Consider the following 12,136-nt stretch of genomic DNA (forward strand, 5'->3'; position numbering starts at 1 on the left):
ATGGCTCATTACCATCAAACTTTAACTGAGAGGATTTTGTTCATGTGAAAGGAGGGCAGTTAACATGAAAAGCTGTTTAAAAAGGCAAAGTGATAGTGCTCTGCCAGCCATACTTATAACTGAGCAGACAGTTTAAAATATTGTTTAGTCTACAAATTTGTTCATAAACTGTGTGCTGCAAACCCTCAGAGTGGTTGGCCATTCAGTAGTCACTTTGAATGGATACATTGTGAGCTGCTGGTTGTGAGATTTTATTTAATTATTGCCATTCAGGTAACTGACTGACAGACACGTGTGTTAATAAAGCAATTAGCATTGCCTTTGATCCTTAACCAGAGAAATTAGACATTAGAAAGGAGGAAGAGAACTTAATAAACCTGCCTGTGAAATGAGTTTTCTGTACTTTCTCATTTACTTTTGCTGGAGTTAAAATTTTAGACGTCTTAGATATCTTAGAGAGAAATCTTTGGCTCTTTGAGAGAACTGCAATGTGTGTGTCCTACTGAAATTCACTCTTCATTCTCTGGATGAAGAGGAGAGAGTAACCTTAATGAAGTCACTGCTTTTTGCAAAACTGTCATTCTACTCAGTGGTCTCTGGTATATGTGTACATCAAGATCTTTCTTCTGATCCTGCTCATTTGATAATAAATACTTCACAGAAAGGAATGGTTAACTTTCGTTAAGAGTAACGAAAACTGAGAGTTTACTACTGGTTCAGTACTATACATAGTCTCCTTTAAAAGATTTTCCAGCAAGGATGATTTTTCATTGGTGATCACATCTGCAGAAGCTGTACATTCTTGGTAGTAGCATATTCTTCAAAAATCTCAAATTGTTCAAATCTGAAAAGTCAGATTCTGGAGACTGACAGCTAATAGGATTTGCAGACAAATTAGCATCAAAATCACAAATTTCCCAGACAATCTTTTCCTGTTCAGGAAATATATATGAATATAAATGGTCAAATAAATGCAAAAGAAAATTGAAAAATAGAAGTGCTAATAATGTGCTTTAACATCACAATTAATATTGCTAATTATTGCAGGGGTATGAATAGCATGAGTTCATGTTTTTTTGCTAAACTAGGTATAAATCAATAGAAATCAAGTGGAGAGGAAAGACAGATATAAAATGCAAGATACCATAGTGAACCCATGCATGAACTGTATTTTGAAAATAACTGAAAATAATTGAGAATATGAAAACTTCAAATGTCATCAACAGAGCTTATAATAGGCCTGTATCTCTCCATGCTGAAAAGAGTCAGTGAGGAGGTCAAAAAAAAATGTTAAAGATGTATCACACCTCCAAACAGCACTCTTCAGACTTTGCAGAGAAATTACTAACAGGCAAAAAACAAGTCCCACTGTAAGAAATTTAATAAATGGCATAGAAATATTTTGAAGCTTTTAATAAGAAAAATAGGCTTTGTATTTATTATAGGGGATAATATTAGGTTTGACATACAAAGAAATTCACCAAAATTTATTTTTATCCCTACAATGCTATGGTAGCTACCTTCCTGGTAAGAATATCTTTGGCTGTAATGGACCCTGCAACTTAATAGAGAGAAAATAGTAACAACAGCTGATGACACTAAGCATGAATATTTCAGATTAGAATATATGGTAGGAAAGAATTAGGGATGAAAGAACCTACCAACAGAAGTCACAGATCTTCTGTCTCAGGATATAGTCAAATCAATAACAGAAATATATGCTTTATCCTAACACAGGTAAAGGTCATGAGGATTGGCTAAAGTTTTTGAGTGAACTTCTGTGGAGTGTTAGATGTAGAAATTTGGGCCAAAACATCTAACAGGCCTTCTTGCCTAAATAGCCATTATTAGCTGCATTTTCAAAACAATTCAACTTCAGAAAGCACGTTCTTAAAATGGTATATTAGTGGTCAAATTATGCTGAGGATAAATTATGTTGAGAAATTTAAACACTCTTATACTGAGATCATGAAGCTACAAGTAAGGGAAACATTTCTGAAGAGTAAGTACAGAGTGAATGTTCTTCAAAACCGCATGTGTCATCCTAGGTCTAAAAAAATCTCAAAACCTCATTTGTGTGTCCAATGTGAAACGACATGCAGAAAATTCAGTTCCATAAACTGTCATCTATTTTGCATCTCAAAATAGGCTTATTCTGCAAGGTAATAGCTCTGTGAAGGCAATAAGAAACAGATTATATAATGTTAGAGTTCTTTAAAATGACAAGAAAGAGTAAGCTGTTGGACAAAAGCATTGTGGTGGCCTGTGGCAGATTTGGGGCCAAGGATTCACTTGGATTCATTTCCATGGGATTTCAGCATGTGTTTGAAATTAAGCATGCATTTAAGTGCTTGCCTGAAGAGCGTACCTAACAAATAAGGCGATTTTTTTTTCAAGGACTCACTAGGGGTTTTATTTTTGTGGTGGATACCAGAAGACAGTATTTTCCCAAAATGTAGCACGGGATGAAAAGTTTATGAGAACGCTAATTGACTAGTGAAAAAGATTATGCTAAAAGTATTTACTGTGTATAAATATGGAAGAAGAGTGAGCTACTTATATGGTAATAGAGAGGGAAGTATGTTTTGTGTTTAAAAATTATTATACTGTATTTCCACACTCGCTCTTTGGAGTTGTAATTCTTAGAGCTGATGTTTGCTTCTTCACTGCCCATAGTGAAAATTAAAGGCACCCAGCGGATGAGTTATTAAGGGGCGCTAAACTTTCCTTAAAGTCATCTTCCCAAAAAGAGTTTGAAAACTCTCCTGGCATGACCACAAAACCAAGTGAGAAATGGCAAGAAATTGTCCACTTTCAAGTTTTTCCATGTATAACTTCTGTCTGAAGAGGAGCTACCAAGTTTGTCTGGCTTTGTTTGTTTTTTAATGGCCACATACATCATGCCAGTACATTGCTGGCCACCTACATGGATCTAGAATAAAACATCTTGATCCAATGTTGGATCTAGATGTTGTTTCAAAACAACAATGTTACTTTCTGTGTGAAACTAGTTGGAATAATTTTCCCAAGTCACCATTCATTATCAGTAAAGGCCTACAAGCATGCCAATATGTATTCTTCCGTATCTACCACTCATACAGGAGAAGAGAGCTTCCCATCATTGTCTATGGCTAAACTTGATATTAATTTACATTGAATTTCCCTTTGATTTGTGTCAAGAGATAAATGTGAATTGCTAAACTCATACTCACCAACACAATTCTTTCCATTTGCATCAAGCTCATATCCTTCATAACACTGACAGACGTAAGACCCAGGTGTGTTCACACAAATCTGCTCACAGGCATGTTTCTCCACAGCACAAAGGTCCTGAGCTACAAAACATAATTGCATGAATATGAAATTCTTTGACCTTCTATAATGCACAGGTAGACTATAGATCAAAAATAAATTTCAGGAAGCTATGAACAGCTTTTCAGAGATGAGCTCATTTTAACACAGATCATGCCAATGTTCTGTCAAACAGAGAAAGTCTTAAGCCAGCAGGAAGGATCACTCAAAGCTGAGGAGCTCATTCAGCTTCAGCTGAAGGCAATGACTATTGATGGACCAGCAGTGCCTAGTAGAGTTGATTGACTGTATGTTTCTCTAAAAAAATTTGAGGAGCATTTTGGAAAAAAAATTTGTGTTTGTGTATTTTTTTTTTGCATAACCCTCCCAGATAAATGATGACGAGGTTGGAAAGGGAAAGAAAACGAAAACACACCACCAAAAGACTTGGGGATATTTCTTTTCTGAGTTTTATAATTTTTCAGTTTTCTACAAAATACCATAGCAAGTTACCCTCCCAAACAAAAGATCTCATTAGAAAAATTACTATGACAAATGAGGTCAGTTCAGCACCCGGCTGAAGGAAGCACATTGGGCTTTCTTTTCAATAGACTGAAGCTTTCTGAGAACCCCAAGTTTCACAGAATCACAGAATCACAGAATGTTAGGGATTGGAAGGGACCTCGAAAGATCATCTAGTCCAATCCCCCTGCCGGGGCAGGATTGCCTAGACCATATCACACAGGAACGCGTCCAGGCAGGTTTTGAATGTCTCCAGAGAAGGAGACTCCACAACCTCTCTGGGCAGCCTGTTCCAGTGTTCAGTCACCCTCACCGTAAAGAAGTTTTTCCTCAAATTTAAGTGGAACCTCCTGTGTTCCAGCTTGCACCCATTGCCCCTTGTCCTGTCAAGGGATGTCACTGAGAAGAGCCTGGCTCCATCCTCTTGACACTTGCCCTTTACATATTTATAAACATTAATGAGGTCACCCCTCAGTCTCCTCTTCTCCAAGCTAAAGAGACCCAGCTCCCTCAGCCTCTCCTCATAAGGGAGATGTTCCACTCCCTTAATCATCTTCGTGGCTCTGCGCTGGACTCTCTCTAGCAGTTCCCTGTCCTTCTTGAACTGAGGGGCCCAGAACTGGACACAATACTCCAGATGCGGCCTCACCAGGGCAGAGTAGAGGGGGAGAAGAACCTCTCTCGACCTGCTAACCACACCCCTTCTCATATACCCCAGGATGCCATTGGCCTTCTTGGCCACAAGGGCACATTGCTGGCTCATGGTCATCCAGGTCCACTAGGACCCCCAGGTCCCTTTCCCCTACACTGCTCTCCAACAGGTCTGTCCCCAACTTGTACTCATACATGGGGTTGTTCTTGCCCAGATGCAGGACTCTACACTTGCCCTTGTTATATTTCATTAAATTTCTCCCCGCCCAACTCTCCAGCCTGTCCAGGTCCCTCTGAATGGCTGCGCAGCCTTCCGGCACATCAGCCACTCCTCCCAGTTTTGTGTCATCAGCGAACTTGCTGACAGCGCACTCTAATCCCTCATCCAAGTCATTAATGAATATATTGAATAGTACTGGTCCCAGAACCGACCCTTGAGGGACTCCGCTAGACACAGACCTCCAACTGGACTCTGTTCCACTGACCACTACTCTCTGGCTTCTTCCCTTCAGCCAGTTCACAATCCACCTCACTACCCGATCATCCAGACCACACTTCCTCAGTTTAGCTGCGAGGATGCTGTGGGAGACCGTGTCAAATGCTTTACTGAAATCGAGATAGACCACATCCACAGCTTTACCATCATCTATCCACCGGGTAACATCCTCATAAAAGGCTATCAAGTTGGTTGAGCAAGACTTCCCGTTGGTGAAGCCATGCTGAGTGCCCCTAATGATCCCCCTGTCCTTGATGTGCCTAGAGACAGTACCAAGAACAAGTTGCTCCATCACCTTTCCGGGGATTTCCCCAGTGAAATCTCTGGAAAGCAGAGTACTTTCTGTTGCTCGAGATCAGGCTCAAAGACTGCTCAACACGTAACAAAAAAGGCTTTGGAACATGTTTGAGGCAACTAGCCAAGCAAAAACGGATTTTCTTTTATAGCTGTCTGCTTCATATCAAGCAGCATGACGAACAGCATAAACAGTCGTTTAACTCTCTTGTTCCAGTATAAACACTCACAAATAGATAATTTTCTAGCTTGTTTCAGCTACATTTCCTCTTTTGTACTATTTTGAGTATTAACATAAGATTTGAACTTCTCTAGAAACGAATGGAAGAGATTAAGTTAAACAAATACAGTGTAATTAGTAAAGAATAGCCATTATCTGACACAACCACTCTTCTCTAGAAAAGTTAGACCAGAGTATGTGAAAGGAGCATCCTTTGCATGGATGCAAAACCATCTTAATGAAATAAATGTAAGAATATTTCAAGTTAAACAAAGGAACTTTTTTTTCCCTATTTTTTTTCTGGAAGATAGCTGAGTTGCTTGCTTTTTTTTTTCCTTTTCCATATGGAAAGCAAAAAATCACACGTATGGCACAGTTTCTTCCTTCAATGCAAGGAAATAATTTTTTTAGAAATAATGTTAAAATGAAATGTATCAAGGAAAAAAACGATGATCTATTCAAAGGAGAAATGCACCCTTTTCCAGCCTGAAGCAAAGTTGTCAGTTCATTGCTGATTGAAGCCATTTGTTTAAGGTCTTTTAAGAACTGAATACTGATACGGTGTACTCTCAGAACATAATAAAAAGGAAACAGAAGAATGAAAAAAGTATAACTTTAGGTACAAAAGAATTAAAAGAAAGTATAAATTTAGGTACATACCACTAATTTTTCTGCATTGTTTAATTTAGAAAGCATTAAAATATATATGTAAGGAAACTATTTGTTCATGAAAGAGCTGACAAATATATCCAAACTTCAGATAAATACATCTGGTTTATGTTGAACATGTATTGCACTAAACATAAACATGATGCAGATTTATTTTACTTAGAGGTCAAGTGAGGAACACATTGTCTCTGTGCACTTGTGGACAATCAGCAGCCAGTGAAGGTAACTAAAATGGTTACAGACTGTGGTTTTTTCTATCACCATGCTTCCCCTTACCTCCAGAAATAAGCTGTCCAGTTTGTCCAGGCTTGGCCTCCTTTCCTCATAAATGCTGTTTCTTCTCTGCGGAGTTTTTAGACATAATGCTCTGACCTTGTCTAGACTGCTACCATATCATCTCCCTCCTTCACCAATGATTTGCACCATCCTAGCACATGTAAGGTCAGTTTGATGGTTCTCAATATTAGATTTCCAGTGCTAATCACTAAAATTAGCTTATAGTTTGGTGATGTAGAAAAAAGTCCATTAGAAGTAGGCTACAAACACACTGAATGACTCATTTCCCTTCCATATTTAGCAAACTGCAATCTAGTATCATCTGATTGATGAACAAAGCAAGTACACAGTCAAGCAAATCATGTGTGACAAGTAAGTGGGGAAAACTAATATAACACTGAGTCATAGCTAAAAAAAAAATGTAAAGCTTCGAAAAATGGTAGAGAGGAAACATATTGAGGGCTACTGTGTGTGGGTCACCAGTAGGAAAACTACACACAATTCCAAAACTCTCTTGGAAAATAATCTTTAATTTGAAGCAGTGCAGTGCCCAAAAGCTGAACTACTGGCTGACAAAAACTATGGAAATGTAACACAATAAAAAAGAAGAAGACACCATAAAGAAAGAATTTTTCATACTTGTAATTAAAATTTTTTTAGTTGACTCACAAAAAAAATTTCAATTGTCAAAATTGATGTTAGGGGTGAGGATGGGGAAAATGTGTAAAGAGGAAATTAAAAAAAAGAGAAATTTTAAATTTCAAATAATTTCCAAAAATTGAAAGCAAAAGAATTCTATCTTAAAAATTCTTTAAGGAAATTAATAGCATGAGGAGGGTTTAGAAGAAAGGCTTAAAGGATACAAAAGTTTTAAATGAGAAGCATTTTAAGAGAGAGACAACGAAAAGAATAGGTTAGAGAACATTACTGAAATGTGATTACATAGTTGGAGCCACCATTTGGGATTCTGACCACCCTCTTTCTGAAGAGCTGTAGCAAATATGTGGAAGCAGAGAAAAGAGGCTATGTTCAAATTGTTCTTGTCACTGCTCTTGTCTTGGCTCAGCTGATAAACCAAATAATAACTAGGAAATATTCCAGATTGGATTGAATTTTTTTGTGTTTTCTTGAGGAAACAAAAACACGAATAAAGTGTTAAATTCGTTCCATTTAACACAAAACATTCCCCTATAATTCACACACATGCATATGACAAACGTCTACATTTGGTGAAGGATGCTGGTGAGAAGGACTAGAAAACAGAGATTCCTAAAAGTAACTCATTCCACAGCTCAACAGCATAGGAGGTGAACAGCTCAAAGCAGTTTTCTGCTGTAGCCCAAAGGGTCTGAAGACACTTCCACGTAGCAGTAGCGAGAATGCCCAAATCACTCTGGTGCTGACATTCTTTTGTTCCCATTCCTGTTTACTGAGGCTTTGACTGAAACCACGTGTCCCACTTCACATGTAAGGACTCTAATCCCCAAGCTGCAGAGTCACCTCAGATACTGACATACTCTTGCTGTTTCAGTGGTCATTCAGTATTTGATCTAAAATACAACACTAAGCAAGACAGACTAAGAACCCTCTAATCCCAAGCTACCTGATTGTTTTATGGCACTCTCCTGAGATGTGCAACATGCGAGTTGAAACACAAGGATAAGATTTGAGCCTGCATCCTTCACCTTAATTCTAAATTATCAGCCGTGAGGGGTACATCCTATGCTCTCACCATGACTGTCTCCTCCAGCTTTTTGAAGAGACGTTTTCCAAAATTTTTCTTCTGGCTAAAATCAGTTTGGCAAATTTCACTTGAATCCATGCACTGTCATGGGATAAGAAACTGCATTTTTAGCAAGCACATTTTCCACAAGTAATTAAAAATAGTATTACATAATTTCTTTAAAATAATGGTGGATACAGAAATAAATTTGGCATACCCATCTAATGTAGTCTGCTGTTAATTACTAGGAAGCAAGTTAAAATGGACAAAAGAAATACTGCTTACAAAGATCACAATTAAAGTGAAATACAGTTTGTTATTATAAACTATAAAGCCAATTACTTAAAACTGAAAAAAGTCAACCCTTTTAAAGAACGAAATCAGAGCGTAAGCAAGACTTTTGAAACTATCCTTTGGAAGGTTGCAAACCCTTATATTTCAAGCAGCAGTCCGGAAGAACTTTTCAGAAAGGCAAATTATTTCACAGTTTTCAAGTATGGGGTTTATTGCACCTTTCTGTACTATTAGTACTGGTTGCTATATAGACAAGTTACTAAAATAGTTGGATTCACTTCATGTGAGATGATAAAAACAGTTCTTTCTTTGCTTGTTGCTTCATTGTTGAACTTACTACACCAATAGAATTGAAATGCAATTTTATGTAGTTACAGTGTACCTCTGCAGAGCTGTGTATAAAGATTAGCTTGATGTATTTCAGAAAGGTTTATAAGAACTTCATTTTCACAAAATGAGAAAAAGAATTACAACTTCACCTTTTCAGACTCTTTCTGATGATTACCATTAATTATATACTGAGCTCAGCCCTTCTTTGTGAGCCCAACAAAAAGGGTATGTGATGTTAAGCACTTTTTGTGAGCATGAAAAAGAAAAGCTAAGAAAGATAACATACTGCTGCAAGTCTTCTGGTCAGCATTCAGAATGTATCCTTGTTTACATCTGCATATGTAGGAGCCAGGGGTGTTTATGCAGAAGTGATCACAGTGATGCTCAACTATACTGCACATATGGGGCACTGAAAGAAAAAAAGTAAAATGTTATTAACTGCTGGTCTTACTTACTTGGGGTCACAACAAAAAAAAAAGGTGTAGAAAATTTTACTGAAGTAATTCAGAAATTTCAAATTAAATGTTGACAGTAAAGACAAAAATGGAAGCTTAAGCTTATAAGACTGTAAAAAAAATCCTTAACAAACAGCACTATGTATTTATTCCTAAAAAAAGTAGGAATTTAGATATTTTCTGTCTGGTTGACATTGGTGGCATAGTTTTGGACATGAAATTACATGTGGAATGGAGATATAAACAAAATAAAAATACGCAATAGAGTATCTGGAAACACTAATTAGTTGGTGGTCCCAAGAAGACAATGAAACAAACCTACCACATTCAAATTTAAAAAGTAAGTGGAATTTAAGTACAAACTGTTCTAGAGGACATTCAGTTTCTTGAATGAAGAAAATCACCACACAGCACAATACTAATGAAGAATGACTAGAAAACAACTTGATGAAGAATCTTGCTTGCTTAGTTAATAATGTTGAGGAACATCCAAGCAATACATGATGACACTGAGGTCATGCTTCTCCAAGATTCAGTAAGTGGGAGCTGAGCTGAGCTAGCTCCAGAGTATAAGTCTTTCTGAGTCTACTTTTAATCTGTTTGTATTTTATGTCTCTACTAGCAAGTAGTAAAATGCAACAGACTGAGACAGTAAGAAAGAAAAAGAATAGTGGGCCCATTCTGTCAAATTCACTGTTGAACTATTTTTCTCCAGATCACTATTTGGGAATTAAGAAATCTCTCTGATGTTTTCTTTCCACTGGAGCATTGCTTGTCTGTAATTTCTATAATATATAGGTCAATTACTTCTCAGAGAACACTGTGTGGAAAATAATCTATTTTGCTCAACAACAATTAGGGATTGCTGTGGTCCTTATTGTGCTAGGTTGACAAAACTCAAAATTTATGGAATAGATATTAACAGTAATCTTCTTCTAGTAGCCACAACAGAAGCCTGATAAATAACATGTGGTATGTGTGGTACTTGTGGAAAAAAAATGTGGTTTTGAGATACATACTATGTATCTGGCCTTTGGAATGGTTACCAAAGTTATGCATTTATTACTAATATACAGACCACCACAATTCCCAAATCTCTTAATCAGCTTTTTGGATCTCATCATTTTCTGGCATAATAAAACTTCTCAAGTACTTTTATTTATGTGAATACAGACCTGCTTGGACTTCTTGTCTTCTCATCTTTCTGTCATTCTGAAAATGAAGTTTATGACCTCTGACACTTTCTAAACAGAAGTTTCACTAGCTTTCAACATCAGGTATAGCTTTTTATGACCAAAGAAGCACTTCAAATATGACAAATGAAAAATATACTAATTTCAGTAGTTTAAGTGTCAGAAAATCTTACCATATGCTAATGCTATACAATGTGAATCTATAGAACATTACTCTAAAAACAATCAGTCCTCCCATATCGAAAGAACATAAGGTTGCAAAACAGAGTACTCAAAAATTAAAAAAAAATAAAGAAAAAAGAAGCATTCGATGATAGGCATCCCAATAGCTCAGGCCCTTCAGAGAATACTTGTTACCATCTGTTACCAATCGTCCGATATACTATCACAGGAAATTTTTTCCAAGGTGTCTCTCTTCCACACATTTCCAAGAATCAGTGGTACTCTGGTCATCAGTCAGATTTCTGTGATGAAGAAGGCTGCTGTCTGTGTGATTTCTGCAACTTCATCTGTTGCAGGAGGTGTTTGGTGGACACAGCCAGGGACTGAAGTAATAGAAAGGGTGATCTAATAGTTAAGGAATTTGAATGTGAGTCTTGTGAATTAGATTTTATCTCTATCTGTGTCACAGGGTCCTTATTTGATTGCGGGCAAGCCAATAATATCAGTATCTTCCAGCAAGCATCAACCTTCACACTGTATGTATTCAGCTAGAGACAGCTGAATCTGGATTTGCAAGAATGCAGGACTGCAAGTAAAGGCTGTACAGCTGTGACCGGTATGTTTTACTAGTCTAGAAATGCTAAATGCCCCAGAAAATCAGATCAGGGATTGCATTGAGTCAAATATTTAAAGTTAGTGGGCAATCTCGATAGACTTAACCCTGTTTCTGTGCCTCCATAACTCCAATGTAAAATACGGATGACACCACTATCTACTTTGCAGGAGAATAATAAAGACTTTATTTGCTCCTGAGTGCTCCACCCCAACTTCTTTCTTTCTCACTCTTCTGTTCAATCTCCACCTCCCTTTCTGGATTCTGTCCCCATTTCTGTTTCACTTATTCTGTGTTTTCAACTCTTCTCTCACTCCTCATGCCTCTGATGTCCCAGGATACTGTTTGCTACTCTTTTACATTGCTGACTGCTAATAAAAAGAGGCCCCTGGGATCCCCTGGCTTCAACTGCTGTTTCTGACACCCCCAAATCTTTAGCAGCCAGAGGCAGCAACTGTAGGGAAAGCCTGACTTAGAGGATGAAGCACAGCCAGTTTATACAGATTCTTCTGTGCTAGGCACTGGGTAATCTCTGCCATCCATGGGTGAACAGTGGTTAATTCAGTTTACTTTTTTATTTTCCCCATAGAGCTTCATCACTCGGCCAGGTTTTTCTCTTATCTTCACAGGAACCATGAAGACACATTCCCACAGACATAAGGGCAATCCAGACACAAGGACAGCTCAGGTGCCAAGGTCTTTTCCCACAGCACGAAGTCCAGCACTGCGTGCCAGAAGACTTGACCAGAGGGGTGCCTAGCAAAGAAACAAGGTGTTCAGATGTTTGACTTGGCTACAATGATATTGCCTCTGGGTCCACGCTGGGAAGGACTTTAAAAAAACTAATTGCATTTCCTGGGAAGAATGTAGATGCTCTAGGAAGCAGAGGCTAGGAGATGCTTAGATTGCTCTCTTGAAATTCAGCAAGCTGAACACTGCTTCACAGC

General features: G+C 37.8%; 1 protein-coding gene across 1 annotated transcript in view; it reads right to left on the minus strand.

The window, feature by feature from the left end:
- Positions 1–12,136, minus strand: part of MATN2 (matrilin 2) — a 78,429-nt gene that overhangs the window by 40,520 nt on the left and 25,773 nt on the right. Inside the window, exons 4-5 of the mRNA XM_068395766.1 lie at positions 9,053–9,175; positions 3,213–3,335 (exon numbers count right to left, since the gene is read on the minus strand). Coding sequence (XP_068251867.1) covers positions 3,213–3,335; positions 9,053–9,175 — 246 coding nt within the window. The remainder of the gene's footprint in view (positions 1–3,212; positions 3,336–9,052; positions 9,176–12,136) is intronic.

This window comes from Nyctibius grandis, chromosome 3 (assembly GCF_013368605.1).
Source record: "Nyctibius grandis isolate bNycGra1 chromosome 3, bNycGra1.pri, whole genome shotgun sequence".
Classification (NCBI taxonomy): Eukaryota; Metazoa; Chordata; class Aves; order Nyctibiiformes; family Nyctibiidae; genus Nyctibius; species Nyctibius grandis.